General features: G+C 41.9%; 1 protein-coding gene across 3 annotated transcripts in view; it reads left to right on the forward strand.

Moving 5' to 3' along the window:
- pitx3 (paired-like homeodomain 3) overlaps positions 1-4,421 on the forward strand; it is a 30,759-nt gene extending 26,338 nt beyond the window's left edge. For all 3 annotated transcript variants that reach the window (XM_030441028.1, XM_030441030.1, XM_030441027.1), the window contains exon 4: positions 2,911-4,421. In XM_030441028.1, coding sequence (XP_030296888.1) covers positions 2,911-3,480 — 570 coding nt within the window. In that variant the 3' untranslated portion in view covers positions 3,481-4,421. The remainder of the gene's footprint in view (positions 1-2,910) is intronic.
- The last annotated feature ends 14,715 nt before the right edge of the window (positions 4,422-19,136 follow it).

A 19,136-nucleotide genomic window follows, 5' to 3' on the forward strand; every position in this document is an offset into this window, starting at 1 on the left:
GGAATAATACATTGATCTTCAGGTGTATGTAGGTGGCTGGATCTGGCAGATTTAATTGTGTTTCATTTGATATTGGATTAGGCTTGACCAAATTAAAGGACCATGGCAGAGGTATGCACTACTAAGCGCCACTCTAGTTTAAAAATGTATTTTGTATTGACTGTGACCCTAAAGTGCTATCAAAAAAGTTCCTGTTGTATTTCACCTGCTCTTCATCGGGCTGATCATTACTCTAAACATTTGAAATTAGTGACAGGTATTGTGGTGACTCACAATAACCAGCTAACCACTTTATTCTGTTATTTCCATTTTCCTCCACTCATTTATTCAAACATCTTTTTACATTCTACAGCATCATCTTAAAGTGATACTGACATCTGTCAGACAAATGCCTGAGTTACATCTTTGTCTCCACTGGGAACTCGGAGCTTCAAATGTTCAGACATGTCTCAATAATCCAGAATACACAGCCATGGACAGGCAACAAACTGTAGACCCCCCATCATCAGAAGTTGGAATGCTTGATCTGAATTCATATCAAGTGCATATCAGTGCTTTTCAGGGAATCAAGTGACTGTTTCCCAGAAGACGTGTAAACATGGCTGCAGACGAGTCACTGAATGACCTTGACATTCAGCCTTTTCCACAAACCTTCAAACAACATTGCCTCTGAGTCACAGTAAAGATTGGGTAGCTTCTGTCCTCTGGCGTGGGGTTTCCCCTGCTGTCACTGAGTGGGATGGAAAAGTTAGAGTCATGCACTTTATAGTCAACATATTAATGGTCAACAGCATTCTGTTACTATGATAACAGAGGATTGGATGATACACAGCATGCATGCCAAGGCAGCAGAGAGTCGGCAGATTATCAGCACAGGATAGGCCTGTAAATATTTTACAAGGGTTAAAGAGATAAAACATTTGATACCAAATTATTTTTATGTAAAACAAATATGAGTGTCAAGAAATGACCAGCAGAACTCTATAAAATGCTGTCCTTACATCTTTCTAGATCTGAAAATGAAAGGTTTCTGAGTGATTCAAAGTTTGTTCACAACTTCACAAGAAAAACTTGGTGCAGTTTTCATTTCGGAAAACCCACAATTTTTTTTTTCACGGAAGCTTTAATCCACTTCAGATCCTCCAAATATAGGATCATCAAATGACAAATATGAAGATTGCTCTCCTCTGACATTTCTTTCATTGAGATTTCACTATTCAAATAAGTCAATGATTAGTTTTAATAAGCCTCGCTTAATATGACTGTTTGATGATACACTTCAAGTTACTTTTTTGGGATCATTATGTCTTTCAAAAACTCAGGATATATATGCACACAATATGACTGGAAATGTTTGAGAGGGGTTAGCATACATCCATGACTGGATGTGTTTTAGAATGAGACTTAATTGACTCCTGAAACTTTCTAATAGTTAAAGGTGAAGTCATTTGAAAATCCGTCATTCTATTTTTTCCTTGTGCGCAAAAATAACGCTAATGTGAATTATGAGAGGCTTTTTGAACATCGCTTGCCCAGCGATTGACAAGTGAGTTAAATGGTTTGCTCCACATGTGTCAACATCCCAGACAGCTCACTGATGTCACCTGGAATTTGTCAAATTATACTTCACAATTCCCCTTTGGGGCGGCTGTGGCTCAGTGGGTAGAGTGGGTTGTCTAGTGATCAGGAGGTCACCAGTTCGAATCCCAGCTCCCCCTAGTTGCATGTTGAAGTGTCCTTGAGCAAGATACTGAACCCCAAAATTGCTCCTGATGAGTAGTTGGCGCCTTGCATGGCAGCCTCCATCGTGTGTGTGAATGGGTGAATGTGGCATGTATTGTACAGCGCTTTGAGCTGTCGTTAGACTGGAAAAGCGCTATAAAAATGCAGACCATTTACCCCTCACCTGTCACTGCCATTTTTCATTTTCAAACTTATTTTACTTTTCTTAGATAGAAGACATCCGGGACTAGCTGTTATGGCTGAGTGGGTTAAGTACAAGACTCTCACTCAGGAGAATGGGATTTAAACACATATAATTATACTGTTCAAGATCACTTGTTGTTCTCTGTTTCTTTTCAGTTTTCTGTCACTGTTTAGGAAAACATGGTTTGGGTTAAAATAGACCCTTTCACAACATTAGGCATGCGTTTAAAAAAGGAAAACTTCTCCCGTGTGTGTATTTTCAGAAATACCTGTATATGATCTGATGCTGTGTCATCATTTATGTTGTTCCAGGGCCACCACTGAAACCAACCAATCACGTTTTCTGTAATGTCACAGCTCAACCACTCAGGGACACAGACTGGAGAAATACAAACAGTGGAGAATTTATTCTTTGATACACATGTTTAATTATTTATTATTTTCCTAAACCCAACCAAGTACTTTTGTTGCCTAAACCTGACTGAACAGAAAACAGGATAAAATTAAAACAATAAGCTAACTTAGTGTAAGAATAATAAGTGAATAGTGTAAAATGTTCCAAACAGCATATGAGGCCCAGTCTCCTGAATGAAAGTCCAGTACTTAACCATTCAGCCACAAGAGCTTTCTACAGGTGTGGTTTTTGTCAGCCTTTAGAACAGATGGCCCTTGAGTGTACAAAACCAACACAGTGATATCAGTATCATTTGTGTTTGCTCTGTGCTCCTCTCGCTGGTCTGAGGTGGGTGGGGCTCAGTTAGAAAAAGGTGATGTCATATACTTTTGATCAAACCATATGAGTGTAAAAGCTTTGATGAAAAATACCTTTATATGTTTTTTTTAAAAAAACAATGTAACTGCCTGTTTATTAAGTCAAGTGCATTTCATGTTTTCAAGAAAAACAACGTTTTGAAGGTCTTTCAGGAGACTTCAGAAGGTTCGACAAGTAGACACAAATTATTTTTCTCCTTTGGGCTTCCCTAGGTATGGTTCAAGAACCGGCGTGCCAAGTGGAGAAAGCGGGAGAGGAACCAGCAAGCAGAGTTATGCAAAAATGGCTTTGGTGCCCAGTTCAATGGACTCATGCAGCCCTATGATGACATGTACACGGGCTACTCCTATAACAACTGGGCCACCAAGAGCCTAGCAAGCAGCCCGTTATCTGCCAAGAGCTTCCCATTCTTTAACTCAATGAATGTAAGCCCCCTATCATCCCAGCCTATGTTCTCCCCACCCAGTTCCATCCCCTCCATGAACATGGCCTCGAGCATGGTGCCCTCAGCAGTGGCCGGGGTCCCCACTACGGGGCTCAACAACCTGGGCAACCTCAACAACCTCAACAGTCCCTCGGCACTCAACTCGGTAGCGGTGACAGCAGCCACATGCCCCTATGCCACCACAGCTAGCCCCTACATGTACAGAGACACCTGCAACTCCAGCCTGGCCAGCCTGCGGCTCAAGGCCAAGCAGCACGCCAACTTCGCTTATCCGGCAGTGCAGAACCCTGTATCCAACTTGAGCCCTTGCCAATATGCTGTGGATCGGCCGGTATGAAGAAAAAGCTCCAAAAATGACCCCTGACCCCATCGACCAGTAAGTCCACAATTCCCCCACTTCTCATCTCTTCAGTTCCATTGCTAAGCTGCCAGATGTGCTGAAGACTGGCACATCATGTGTTGAAGACTGGCACATCATGTGTTGATGGTTCTCAATAAGAATCATCTTCAAGACTGACAACAAGTAGACATGCCCAGATGGACCACAGCGCTTCAAAGGAATTCTCTCCAGTTTGTGATACTTTGTTGCTGAACTGACCAGCTGCTTCAAAGGATTTCTAGAGATTATTATCATTATCATTTTTTTCCTTCTTTTGAACTGCATGATTAGAGTAAATGTAGAAACTAAGGCATAATAAAACATGGATGCTTCAACTGGACTGGCGGTCAACATCTTGGCCCAAAATCATCAAATGTGATCTTTGCTACTATCACAGGAGAAGGACCTGTGGTTGCATCACAGGAGAAAAAGAGGATGTATATAATGGACTTTTTTCTGTTTTGTATGTGACATAAGATATATGAAAATGTACTTTAAAGATGAGAAAAGCATGTTCTTCAAAAGCAAAGGCCCCAGATTGATGTAGCCCACTGTAAGCACATGCTTTAGGAATTTTACACTTTGTTGTTGAATCTTCTCCTCATGGACGGTCAAAGGTCAGTTTCGGCAGGCAAGAGGAGGGCGGTCCTGTGAAGGGGGCCCAATCTCAAGCAGTTACATACAAATACATCAATTTACTCACACCCATAACCGAATATCAGCTATCAAGATTCTTCAAATAAAACTCTAAAAAGCCATTGAATATATAGATTTGTGTGGTGTTATACAAAGGGAGTCCATGCCTGTAAAAAATGTATGTAAGAGTGCAGTTGTCATAACAAAAACAAGCTTTTTTTTCCTGGTGTAGCCTGCTTTGTCTTATTAAAGAACCAATTAAAGGATCTGTTTTTATGAACTACAAATGGACTTTGACATTGAGCGAACAGTACGTGTCCTCTCATATCTCTGATCTATAGCCCAGGCATTAATTGTGTGACGCCGGCCAAAACACTATGTTCTCACAACAATGACAGTGATGCCATGGCAACAATTAGGCAAAGATGAAACAAGTAGTAGGCTGGAGGGAGATATACAGTAGATATTCACGATGGTTGCTCTGTGATATGTTTGACCCCAACTCCGAGTGGTAACCGCAGGCTATCCAGTAACACAGCAAGAATTCACAGAGGCCGAGGCTGAAGCAGCGCCAGGATTACAAACAGGCCTCAAGGAGCGAGGTGTCCCAGTGGAGCCACAAACAAGGGGTTAGCAGCCCATCAATCCCCATCAGCCCTTGCAACTGTTTATTGCTCTGACATCCCATGTTGTTTTTTCTTGATGCTGATTTCTAGGTTCATTCTACTAAGTCACAGTTTCAGGTACAGGGCTTCGATAAAATATCTTGTCATGGCGGTTAAATGTCTTAACAGTTAGACCACTCAGCATTGAAACTGTGTTGCTAATACTAAAGAGGTTGGTACAATTTATAATACACATCATTAATAAAGGGGACATGTTATGTAGTTAATAGTTGTTTGACTGTGAATATAGATGCTTTATAAAACATTTATTCACCCTCAAATACAGAGGACAGATTTGGGAGTTTCTGACTCTCCTATATTTATTTTTTATCTTTTGTTTTCCCTCCCCTGTTCTAGCAGCCATCGTCAAGTGCTGAAGATCATTTGATATTGGAGAACCTGAATTTTCAGTCTGGCTCATTTGAAGTCCCAATTTTCCATTAGCTTTGTCAGTGACAATGGAAGAATTTGCTGGAGTTAAAACAAAAACACCAGTTGTGTAGGAATTCAACGGGTGTAATGTTATAGTTCATTTACTGACCATATAGATGTCTCCAAAAAAGTTCAGATAGTAAATGAAAAGGTAATAAAATCAGAGGACACCAAAGCAGAAGTATCTTCTTTCAGAGAAATATCTGATCCATTGACTAAGATCACTGTCCATTGGCTCAGTTGTGATACCACTGAAAAGCTGAGAACCTCTGCTTTACATTAGCTTGTAATGTGGAGTTAAAAAGTTATGAAACAACAAAAAAAGCTATTTTTCTGTCTAGGTCTTTGAGGGTTTAACAATTGAAAAAAGAGATTTAGGAATTTAAGGAGTCAGCAAAACTCAACTGGCCTAATCTCTGTGTTCCTTGTGATCCACATGTATTATACTTTTTCTTGCTATTTTTGAAGTTAGAACACAAGAAATCATCATATTTTACTTGTTCTATGCTAACAAGAAACGGCTCACTACTCATTTCATCAGACCTTTATCAAAATAGACTTTTCAGTTACATTGTAAAACAACTAATCAGAGCTAATTAAATTATTAAAAATCAAATTTGGTAAAAACAAAGCTGTTATTAAATTTTTTGTAATGATTCCTAAAATATGGCTATCAAACAAAAGATATGTCCCATTAACGGCAGAATATTTGACACGTAACAATAAACTTCATTGTTCATGATGACATCAGTGTAATGGATGATTATAAATGACCCAAAGCATCTAAAAAAAGGTTCTACATCGATACTGATCCATGATATGTCAATGTCAGCTGATCATATCAATCCACCAACACATTGTGTGGGCTCTAGTTTTTGTTTAAAGGAACTTGGGGCAGGATCAAGAAATAAGACTAAATAGTGACAGGACTGCCTTTGCAGCCGTTAGGATAACTGCAGCCATCAGCCGAGCTGGCGCGGAAGCATGCATGAACTCTTCACAGCAGCGCAGCTGATGCTGTGACACTGTTATTTCTTTACTCGTTGTTCACATGACTGTTTACCGCAAGACCTCTGTGCGTGCCTCCGTGGAATGACGTTGGTATTGGGGAAAAAAATATTGTCTCTGATACAGGATTGCTGTGTGTAAGTGGCTAATGTTACTACACAGACACAAACAAACAATTAGCCTGTTGCTACAGCCAGCTGCTAACGTTACCTCCCTGATAACAGGTTGGGCTTTCGGTCCCATATATAAAGGGACATATTTCTAACTATTCGGTTTCAGCCAAAAGGACCATGGAAAATGCACGGTCTGTAACCATTCAGTGTTACACAGCAGTGGACTAAGTTATGCATTTGAAGATAACGCTACTTTGCACGTTAGGTCCCGAGCCCTTGGTGATCTCATATGATTTTCAAATCAAGCTCTAAACATGACCTATAATGTTTTTTTACCTGCTTACTAGGAAATGAGCCGATGTTTATTCGGCTGCCATCCCGGCTTTGGTCGTAATTTTGTTCAGACTCACGACTTGCTGCTGATAAAACCTTTGTTTTCTTCTTAGTAGGACTTTTTAGTGGACTTTGTGTGGCGGTGGGCCATTTTCTAGCTGTAGCAGAATCCATTACTACCCAAACACTAGTTTGGGTCCACCACGCTTGTGTTCTTCCCGTATCCGAGTCAAAAGCCGTTGAGGACACGCATTTAGCGTCATCTGACCTCACATCCGCAGGACTGTGCAGGAAATTCAGACCTCGAATTGCAGTACATTATGCAGCACACAGCCTGTTCAAGGCAATAGAGAGATAGGTGGGTGGGCTCATTATTTTTGGTTTTGAACACTTTGAACACATGCATGATTATTTTTCACAAATCCTGCCCCATGTCCCAAGGTTTGCCATTTGACTAACAATACTGACACATGCTTGTGTGGAGCCTGACAAAAATGTCTCATTTGAGTCATGTCATGTTACGACTATCACAGAAGTTCAGTGTGGGAATGATCTATGTCAAATGCAAGACTGATGTTATTGACTTAATCATCTCCATACACAATTTTTAATTAAAATCCACTAAATCCTGATTCAAATATGGGCTTCACATGGGCGTACTTCATTAGACACAATGCAACAGTGCTGTATCAAACACTCCCTCAAGAAGAGAGAAGCCCTTCAAACTCTAACACGGGCACTGAGGAGCTTTCCAAATCAACTTGCTGATCTGACAGCAGCTATTCTCCTGGTGACAACACACAAACCTATTTTGTGGAGTGAGGTGAAGCGGTCACAGTTTGTGCTCTTCACTGCCACACCAAGCTAAAGAATCAATATTCCACTGGAGGGAGATGTGTGATGGTCCCTGATGTTTACTCAAAGAGCAAAAATACAGCAAGCAGAAGGAGAGCACAAGAGCGTGGTCTGGAAAAAAAATACAGGAGCAGAGGAAGTTCTAATGATTACCCCAGAGAGCAGACAAGACCTAGTAAGAGATGGAGGAATTAGAGGCAGAGATATTTGAAGGCACATGCACAACTGTACAGGACACAAGGTCATGATGTGATGACTTGTGCCTGTTTGTTTCTTATGCCCTAAGGTAAAAAAAAACCATGCAAATAAGACAATTTACACATACAAAGTAACAAACCAGTGTCATAAAGACATACCCTAAAAGCTATAAGCTTAAGTGAGGTACTGTAATAACTGGTCTCTAAGGGTGATTCATATGTGAATCATAAGGCTTAATAAACATTTTTGTAACTTTATAAAATTGTGTTAAAATAAAATGGCAAAATATGCAGATACCTGACTGAGATGCAATTGTTTCATTGTTAACAGTATTAACTGTATGATTTTGAGTATTTTTGAGTAAAATTTTCAAAAAAATATATGACATTTATAGAGAAGTTAATTTATATACAGTATGGCATTGTTCCTACATTTTGTAAATGCTTTTATCACAAATATTTTTTATTTCATGCACAACTCATAAAATTTAATGACTGAGAAGGAAGTATGCAATGGCCAATAAGTGCAAACAAACTGATACTTAGCAAAACACATACAAATAAACAAAAATGTCTTGTGCAGCAATTAGGAAACGTGCCTCAAATACACAACACAAGAAAGTACACAAATGTGCTGTAATTAGTTGTGTCGTTTGTATTTGCAGCACATTTCCTAAGTGATGCGTGTGTGCTGTCAAATTGATGAAGACGTTTCTGTAATATGCTTGTTTTTTTTTATTTATTTGCATGTTTTGTCAAAGGAAGAGTCCATCCAAAAATGTTGCTTTCTGCTAAACAACTGAAGTAGCTGGAGACTAGATTTAAAACAGAGAACCAACCAAAAAAAACATCAGATGGCTCCATGACCATTTATATATATATATATATATATATATATATATATATATATATACATATATATATATATATATATATATATATATATATATATATATATATATATATATATACACACTACTCACAAAAAGTTAGGGATATTGTGAGAGACTCAGTGGATTTCCTACATACGGTGTTTGTTTCACTTCAGAGAGTTTTGGGATAGGGAGGCAATGTATTGGGGTGATAGACACACCTCATTTTGTGTTTTCCACGTAATGGTCTCACTGTGTACAGTGTGCCTTACATATTGGGGCCAATACCAAAAAACTAAAAGACAACCCTCAATGTGGCATCAATTTCAACATTCTGTGGGTATGAAAAGCTGGTATTGTCAGTAAGTCATTCCAAGTTCATCATTCAAACAGCCATGAACACACAACGTCACTTAACGGACGAGCAGCGCCACCTGGCCATAGCACGCCTTCGGGTCGGTGGCAGGCAGTCAGATGTTGCTCGTGAACTTGGTGTGTCTCAAAGTGTCATCAGCAGACTTGCATCAAGACACAGAACTACTGGCAGAGTTCGTAACAGACCCAGGACTGGAGCCCCACGAGTGACAGACCGCAACGATGACCAGTACCTAAGGACCTATGCACTCAGACATCGTTATGCAACTGCCACACAGCTGCAGGTCCAGTTACGAGATGTGAGGGGTACTAGGGTTTCCAGACAAACCATTGGAAACAGACTCCACCGCTTTGGCTTGAATGCCAGACGACCGTTGCAGGTGACTCCACTGACACCAAGACACCGCCGTGAACGTTTGCAGTGGGCACAAGACCATGTGACCTGGACAATGCAGCAGTGGTCTACCGTCCTGTTCACTGATGAGTGTCGGGTCACTGATGAGTGACGACCACCTTGCACAGAAGGTGGTCGTCAGCGTTGCTGGAGAAGGCGAGGTGAGCGATACGCCGAGGTCAACATGGTCCCCAGGGTTCCCTTTGGTGGAGGAGGTGCAACAGTCTGGGCAGGCATCACCAGTCAGCGCAAAACAGATTTGGTTATTGTAGATGGCTCAGTCACTGCACGTTCTTACCTCAGAGACATCATAGAACCCATCATCATCCCCCAATTCCGCCAGCACACCCCCAACTTTCTGTTCATGGATGATAAGGCTCCACCACATCGTGCCAGAATTGTCACAGCTCGACTTCAGGAAGTCGTAGTGCCTCATATGGTATGGCCAGCAATGTCCCCAGACCTGAACTCCATAGAGCACGTTTGGGACCAGCTGAAGCAGAGACTGGATGATCGTACCCCACCCCCACGTGACCTGGCAGAACTGCGTGTAGCACTTGTGGAGGAGTGGAACGCATTGCCTCAGAACAACATCATGAGGCTAGTGAGGAGCATGAGACTTCGCTGTCAAGCTGTCATTGCGGCAAATGGTGGAAACACCCGCTACTGACATTGTCAGTTTTTGTTATTTGGGGCTATCCTTGTTATTGTCTAAATTTTTGGGGTAATAAATATTAAACTAATGAAAATGGTGTTTCTTCTCATTCATTATAAGTAATATCAAAGGGAACTTTTACTTATTTCATTAAAATTCAGACCAAATAGGAAAAGCACATGTAAATAACAATATCCCTAACTTATTGTGAGTAGTGTATAACCAGTGTGTGCTCAGTGCTGTCTGACTCCCTTATCTGGTCTCTAATGCTCAGACTCAAGTCAATTAATTCCTTCTGAAGATGTAAATATATCTAAAAAAAATCCAAAGTAAGTAGGCTAGTATAACACTGTAGATTGTGTTAATTGTTCCTCAAAGAGTAGGACATTTACATTTGTTGGTGAGGACCTTCAGCAGTTCATTAATACACAGTTTGTGCTCTAGTAGGCTGGTGCAGTTTTTCTGAAAATCAAATTTTGCTTTCATAACTCTGTGTGCTTTAGAGGTTCTGCTTGTTGTATTTCCCTCTGCAGACTGAGCCAGTCTGGCTGTTTCCCTGTGCTCCCAGTGTTTATGCTAAGCTAGGCTAATCAGATCCGTATTCCAGCTCTGTACCAACACACAGACATGATATTCAGCTCAAAATATCACCATTCTTGGAAGATGAATAATTTCACAGCAGCAGAATAAAAAAAACTATGCACCGGAGTCTTATGCAATGCCTCTCTTCAAGTATTTGTCACGACCTGCAGGTCGTGACTCGGACCTCGGTCTCAGTATGCGTGTGAATGTAGTTTTTGTGTTCTTTTATTCCTTTTGGTGTGCTTGGTGGGTCTTGTTTTTGTGTCTGTCTCTGTGTGTGCTCTTCTCCTCCCTCTCCTCTGGAAGCTGCTGGTGGGCGTGGTCACAGAGGAGACGGCTGACGCACCTGCAGCTCATCATCGGCAGTCAACCCACCTACTTATACTCGGATCAGCCTTCCAGACCCCGCCGGATCGTTGTATTTACTCCCGTGAGAAACGCCTGCCTACTAGAACTTCTCCTGTGCTTTTAGCAAATTGCTAATTCTGTTTGTTCCCTTTCTCGCCTCAGACACCTGCCCTGAGCCTGAGCCCTGCCTGCCTGCCAGCGACACCAACCTCAAGCCTGGAGCCTGAACACCACCCACTCACCCTGACGCCACTGCTACATTGCCTCAACCTGATCTGTGCTTTCACTTCAATAAATTCTCTTGTATTTACTAATCCTTGTCTGCATCTGAGTCCCTGGTCCCCGGACCTGACAGTATTTCATCTCATATGTTTTCTCTCATTTACTGTTCACTGTAAAAGGAAAGTAAAGCAGTGGGGGGATTTAACATAACTTTACTGGCCACATTCAAAACAAAGGGGCAGCATGTACATGATATGAGCTGCTCATTGGAGCCATCACAGCAGTCTGGCTGTTGCTCTTGTGGAGGGGTTTTTTGGTTGAAAAAACAAGATGCTAATAAGATGTTATGTTTTTTTTCTTTTTTTAAAATCTTATTCAGTGCAGCATTAAAAACCCCTGAGTGACATGCTTAAGTGAAACTGGATTGGTCTTAACCTGTTACTACAACCTCCTGGGGACAGAGATCATGATTACAGCGATTTACAGCCTCTGACATACCCCTCCACTGACATGTAGGGAGACGTAAGATGATGTCTAGAACACAATATGCAGGGTTTCAAATATTTTTATACACCAACAATCCTGCAACAAACCCTGCTTCTTCTCCTATCTAGAGACATCAAATCAACATCCCATATAATTGTGGTGAATCATATTTTCTTTCTACTTCTATTTATTCTTTGTTAGAAATTGGGGACTTTTAGTCAGTTTGAAAGGCCATTTTTGTACTTTTGATTCCAATATATTATGGAGGCTCCCATTACTCATCAGCTTTGAAGTAAGTGGATGACTCACACACAAAATCGCCATAATTGGACCAAGGACTAAGTGAATCAACTGCTAAGATATAGACTACTAGTTGGTAGCTGGTGAAAATGAGTTAAGATTAGTGACCAGTATTGGGAATAACGACGTTAGAATAAATGGCGTTTTTTTTTCAGTAATGGGTAATCTAACTAATTACTATTTCCATCGTTACGACGCCGTTACTGTTACCGACTATTACATGTGGCGCGTTACAAACTGAAGCTGCTCATTGAAGCTGTTGTCATCCAACTCGGCTCTCAGCCACCGGAGCTGCAGAGCTGTTTTTTTTCCTCTGGTGAGGGAGGAGGGAGGGGCGAGACAATCGCATAAGTGATGATGATTGGCTCTCTAACGTTGAGTGAGCGTTCTTAAGCCAATCAGTAGCGATGTTCGGTTTACACACAAGACACACACGCACACAGCAGCCTCACACACACAAACTAGCAGAGGTGAACTGCAGCAATAGTGAGTCTGGATGGAAAGGTAACGTTTTCAAAGTACTTTGTCCACCACTGGTCATGATGCAGTGAGTCAGTTTGTGGCAAAAGCAAACACTTTTAGTGGATAGAAGTTTGCCGGTGGTTTGGCGGTTGCCAGCTGGCGTGATGTACTGGAACGATTCCAAAACTTTCATTAAATATAAATCATTTATACACTGAACAAACATATAAATGCAAAACTTGTGTTTGTGCTCCCATTTTTCATGAGCTGAACTCAAAGATCTAAAACTCTTTCTATATTCACAAAAGAACCATTTCTCTCAAATATTGTTTACAAATCTGTCTAAATCTGTGATAGTGTGCACTTCTCCTTTGCCGAGATAATCCATCCCACCTCACAGGTGTGGCATATCAAGATGCTGATTAGACGGCATGATTATTGCACAGGTGTGCCTTAGGCTGGCCACAATAAAAGGCCACTCTAAAATGTTTTTAGAGTGGCCGCAGACCATGTGTAACCACACCAGCCCAGGACCTCTGCATCCAGCATGTTCACCTCCAAGATCGTCTGAGACCAGCCACCCGGACAGCTGCTGCAACAATCGGTTTCCATAACCAAAGAATTTCTGCACAAACTGTCAGATACCGTTCAAGCTCATCTGCATGCTCTTCATCCTCATTGGGGTCCCGATCTGACTGCAGTTCATCGTCGTAAATGACTTGAGTGGGCAAATGCTCACATTCGATGGCATCTGACATGTTCGAGGGGTGTTCTCTTCACGGAAGAAACACGGTTTTCACTGTTCAGGGCAGATGGCAGACAGCATGTATGGCGTCGTGTGGGTGAGTGGTTTGCTGATGTCAATGTTGTGGATCGAGTGGCACATGGTGGCGGTGGGGTTATGCTATGGGCAGGCGTATGTTATGGACAACGAACACAGGTGCATTTTATGGATGGCATTTTGAATGCACATAGATACCGTGACGAGATCCTGAGGCCCATTGTTGTGCCATTCATCCAGGACCATCACCTCATGTTGCAGCATGATAATGCACAGCCCCATGTTGCAAGGATATGTACACCATTCCTGGAAGCTGAAAATATCCCAGTTATTGCATGGCCAGCATACTCACCGTACATGTCACCCATTGAGCATGTTTGGGATGCTCTGGATTGGCATATACGACAGCGTGTTCCAGTTGATGCCAATATCCAGCAACTTCGCACAGTCATTGAAGAGGAGTGGACCAGCATTCCACAGGCCACGATCAGTGTTGTTTTCATCAATGATGACAATGACGAAATTATTTCGTCGACGCCCCTTTTTTTCATGACGATAACGAGACGGTAACGAGATAGACATGGCTCTTTGATTAATAAAACATGACGAGACGAGAATGGACATAATGTTAGTGGGTTGTCTGTCAGACGTTCAAAATGCATGACATTTCTGCTGTCTTCGTTGTCCATTTGTTGTTGTAGCGGCAAGCTAGGAACGGTCACTACTTTCAAAGTAGATGGTGACTCTAGTCATGGGGACGTGGAATGTCACCTCGCTGGGGGGGAAAGAGCCTGAGCTGGTGCGGGAGGTTGAGAGGTACCGGCTAGAAATAGTCGGGCTCACCTCCACGCACAGTCTGGGCTCTGGAACCCAACTCCTTGAGAGAGGCTGGACTCTCTTCTACTCTGGAGTTGCCCGCGGTGAGAGGCGGCGAGCTGGTGTGGGCTTGCTTATAGCCCCCCAGCTCAGCCGCCATGTGTTGGAGTTCTCCCTGGTGAACGAGAGGGTCGTTTCCCTGCGCCTTCGGGTCAGGGATAGGACTCTCACCGTTGTCTCGGCTTATGGGCCGAACAGCGGTGCAGAGTACCTGGCCTTCTTGGAGTCCCTGGGAGGGGTACTGGAGAGTGCTCCAACCGGGGACTCCGTCGTTCTCCTGGGGGACTTCAACGCCCACGTGGGCAGCGACAGTGTTACCTGGAGGGGTGTGATTGGGAGGAATGGCCTCCCCGATCTGAACCCGAGTGGTGTTTTGTTACTGGACTTCTGTGCTAGTCACAATTTGTCCATAACGAACACCATGTTCAAGCATAAGGGTGTCCATATGTGCACGTGGCACCAGGACACCCTAGGCCGGAGATCAATGATCAACTTTGTGGTCATGTCATCTGACCTCCGGCCGTATGTCTTGGACACTCGGGTGAAGAGAGGGGCTGAGCTGTCAACTGATCACCACCTGGTGGTGAGTTGGATCCACTGGCGGGGGAGGAAGCCGGACAGACCTCGCAGACCCAAATGTATCGTGAGGGTCTGCTGGGAACGTCTGGCAGAACCCTCTGCCAGGGAGATCTTTAACTCCCACCTCCAGGAGAGTTTTGACCAGATCCCGAGGGAGGCTGGGGACATTGAGTCCGAATGGACCATGTTCTCCACTTCCGGAAAAAGGTGGCTTGCTCCCTCCAGGTGGGAGGAGAGTTCCTGCCTCAAGTGGAGGAGTTTAAGTATCTTGGGGTCTTGTTCACGAGTGAGAGAAGGATGGAGCGTGAGATTGACAGGCGGATCGGTGCAGCGGCCGCAGTAATGCGGTCGTTGTATCGGTCTGTCGTGGTAAAGAGAGAGCTGAGCCGAAAGGCGAAGCTCTCGATTTACCAGTCAATCTACATTCCGACCCTCACCTATGGCCATGAACTTTGGGTCATGACCGAAAGAATAAGATCCCGGATACAAGCGGCCGAAATGAGTTTCCTCCGCAGGGTGGCAGGGCGCTCCCTTAGAGATAGGGTGAAGAGCTCTGTCACCCGGGAGGAGCTCGGAGTAGAGCCGCTGCTCCTCCACATCGAGAGGAGCCAGCTGAGGTGGCTCGGGCATCTGTTTCGGATGCCCCCGGGACGTCTCCCTCGGGAGGTGTTCCTGGCATGTCCCGCCGGGAGGAGACCCCGAGGAAGACCCAGGACACGCTGGTGTGACTATGTCACTCAGCTGGCCTGGGAACGCCTTGGGATCCTCCCGGAAGAGCTGGAGGCAGTGTCCGGGGAGAGGGAAGTCTGGGTGTCCCTGCTCAGGCAGCTGCCCCCGCGACCCGGCCCCGGATAAGCGGACGATAATGGATGGATGGATGGACTTAATGCACTGATAATAACACTATTATTTTGGAAACATTTCTCAAATCTATTATTATGGAAAAAAAGATAAATTGAAATTAATGAATAAAGATCATTCTGAAATAAAACACATAGTCTGTATTTATTTCAGAATGATTTAATGGTTTAAAAAGCATATAGCCTATAACTTTATTTTCTTTTGTTGAAATTTAGCTATCACTGAAACTGAATTATAAACTCACTGAAATACTATGTTTGGTCAGTAGTTTGGGACTCTCACCCCTTGCTTTGCAGTAGGAAAAGAGGAGAAATGTTCTGGTGCTTGCAGACTAAGTGACTGCTCTCAATTCAATCAGAGAAACTTTAACAATATTAAATCGCAACGACCATAGAGCCTCATTTATGCATTTTTTTAACAAAATATAAACGTATATAACAAACTTAATAAAAACAACAACAAAAACATAATGTAAGACAGCATACAGTTTTTACATTGAGTGCAGTGGCTGGTCTAAGTGTGTGTGTGGGGTTTGTTGTGCATGTTTGAAAGAGAAATTGTGTGGTATTGCTATAATAGTAATTTTGGAGATAAATTAGACCTAAATGCAGGGCTACAAGAGGGAGACAGTGAGCAGTGGGGTACTGGTTGTGAAAATCACATTTTCTTTTGTTATTTTTGATCAAATCACTGACAGTAAAACAGAATGGTGGGAGGAAACCTGAATCTGGTGATGGTGACGCTATTTCAAATGGTATTACAGGAAATTCTATATAATTCATGTATGTCATGCATTTGTATTTTTCAGGTAATTTAATTTAAGATAATTTTATATTTTAACCATTAAAGTTGCAGACTTGCAGACAATGAATCTAAATTCCATTGTATTCTGAGTGTTCAGTGCTTCCCCTACCAAGGAACTGTCATGTTGTTCTTTTCACACATATAGAAAATTATAGTCAAAAATATCATCAAAATGCACAGTTTTATGTAAACAGCATAACAAATTTTCGCCAGCCTTATGGCCGGCTATACAGGGGCCCAGTAATATTTATTTTCATGGGGCCCAAAATCCCTGGCAGCGCCCCTGGAGACTGCTGTTGGACAGAATACTTTCATCTCCATATTTCAACTTTTCAACTTTTTTTCCCAACATATTTCAACTGTTTTTTTCATGAATTGATGCCCTACTTCATCATACAAGAGTGTCACACATACAGTAAGTTGTGAAAATAGCAGATCTACAAGTTCAACACATTGCAACACATTGTGAGCTTGTAGATCTTATGCACTTATTGATTTAGTTAATTTGTTAAAAGACTATACTTCCTCTTTTGTTAAGTTTTTTTAACTAAAACTGACTAAAAGTAGACCAAAATCTGTTTGAGTTTTTGTCGACAAGAACTGGACTAAAACTAACACATATAGAAATGACTAAAATTTGACTAAAACTAAAAAGCATTTTAGTCCAAAAGACTAAGACTAAGACTTGTCTAATCAGCATCTTGGACATGCCACACCTGTGAGGTGGGATGGATTATCTCGGCAAAGGAGAAGTGCTCACTAACACAGATTTAGACAGATTTGTGAACAATATTTGAGAAATGGATCTTTTGTGTATATAGAAAAAGTTTTAGGTCTTTGAGTTCAGCTCATGAAGAATGGGAGCGAAAACAAAAGTGTTGTGTTTATATTTTTGTTCAGTGTAGATCAAAACATCCAAGTCTAAAAATGCCACAATTTCCTTTTAAGTGTAATGGAAATCCTGATGATGTGTGAATGAGTTAAAACTATTAGACCTTAGCAACCCATATAGGTTCATATGAGTGGTTTGTTTCTGCTGACATGTGCCCATAAATCTTGTGGTCTGTTTGCTTTTCACTTCTCCTCATTGACATGGTACATTATTGTGTCAGAAGAAGTGGACTAAATGAAAGCTTGTGGTAAATATAATAAGGAATCAAGCAGAAAACGCCTTGACGGCAATTACTGTTAAAAATACAGAGTGACAGAGTAATTGAGCAGACTCTTCTCACTGTTTGTTCCTGACAGGGGATTACAATAAAATAGAACTGGCTGATACAGGCTTCTCAAAGTTATTAACCAAACAAAGTGACTTTTGCTGATTTTATGAGCTGTTTAGTGTACCTATTAAAAGTGGGATAATTCTCAGGAGTAAATTGCAAGCACTGATTTAGAAAAGTTTCATAGATGTGAGAACAAGAGAAACAAATTCATCTTTTTGTCACATAACTATGGATGTTTATTGGGAGTGTTTTCATGGAGTTGTGGGAGAAGAAACCTCCATCACATCAAATGAGAGGAGGGCACATACTGTCATCTGAATCCACCGAAACGACAAGAGAGAGGCAAAAAGGTTTTGCAAAGGTTCACCCCATCTCCCATTTAATTTAATTGAAGCGCTGGTTGTCTGCTCTGTTCAGGTTTGGTTAGGTTAAGGCAAACAAAACTACTAACTCAAGATTTTGTCTTTACATGCAACTTGTTGACAGGAATCTTACCTCATCGTCAACATATTGATGCTGAAAGAAGAACCATTTGATTAATATATTAATATTAATAACATATCTTACTCAGGACAGAGTTCATGTGCTATTTACATTTAAACTGTTACACCAGCTTAAATAATTTTAACGATGGCATAAAATGTCATTGTTCTTGGGAGGACAGTGTTGAAACGGGTAAGATGTGCTGGTAAAGCTCAATGGGAGCTGGAATCTTTTTTACTCTTATATAAAAACTGACCATTTTATTCAGGGTTCTAACTCCAATAGCAAGTAGAATGATTGAAAAAAGTCTAAATGACAGATTGCTTAGAGTGATCAACCCAGTAGTAGTCTGATGTAAAATACACAATGCCCTTCACCTCACAGCAGGTGTGAGCAGCTACACAATGAGCTCTTGCCTGCAGCTGGCAGCCAGTGATGGCACACCTGTTGGGATGTAAGGAGCACACCTAGTTTGGGGTTAATCCAGAACAAGGCCTTCTTTTTTATCATCAGCAGAGCAGAAGATATGTGGTCAACTAAAAAATGCGATAACTTCGGAATAAAGTCAAGCAGCATACATTTCAGGTACATATTTTGTTCAAAATGTCAGAAAATCGGACCATGTTCATATTCTCAAAGAGTACGTGTAAGAAAATAGATTAGTGTAGGTGAGCAGTCTTTTAAACACCTGGTTAGAACTCATCAGTGTATCCACAATACACCAACAAAGCAACTGAGCAGTTTATAACTATATAACTATTCATAAAACACACACACACACACACACACACACACACACTCTCTCTCTCTCTCTCTCTCTAACACCAGTCACCATGTTTAATATTGTTTCTATTATGTCTTCTCTATCTTTCTGCTCTTCACCTCCATGTTTGCCCCTTCCACACTTTTTCTTCTTTCCTCTCACCTTCTCATCTTTCTCCTCTTCCATTTTTTCTCTCTCCTCCTTGCTGGTTCAGCCTGTGCTCCTGCTCTTCGCCCAACTGTAATACATTAAAAGGATTAACATTCCTACAGTAAGCCTCTGCAGCATAGACCCAACCTACCAAGCCTT

The sequence above is a fragment of the Sparus aurata genome, chromosome 15, assembly GCF_900880675.1.
Source record: "Sparus aurata chromosome 15, fSpaAur1.1, whole genome shotgun sequence".
NCBI classification, from domain to species: domain Eukaryota; kingdom Metazoa; phylum Chordata; class Actinopteri; order Spariformes; family Sparidae; genus Sparus; species Sparus aurata.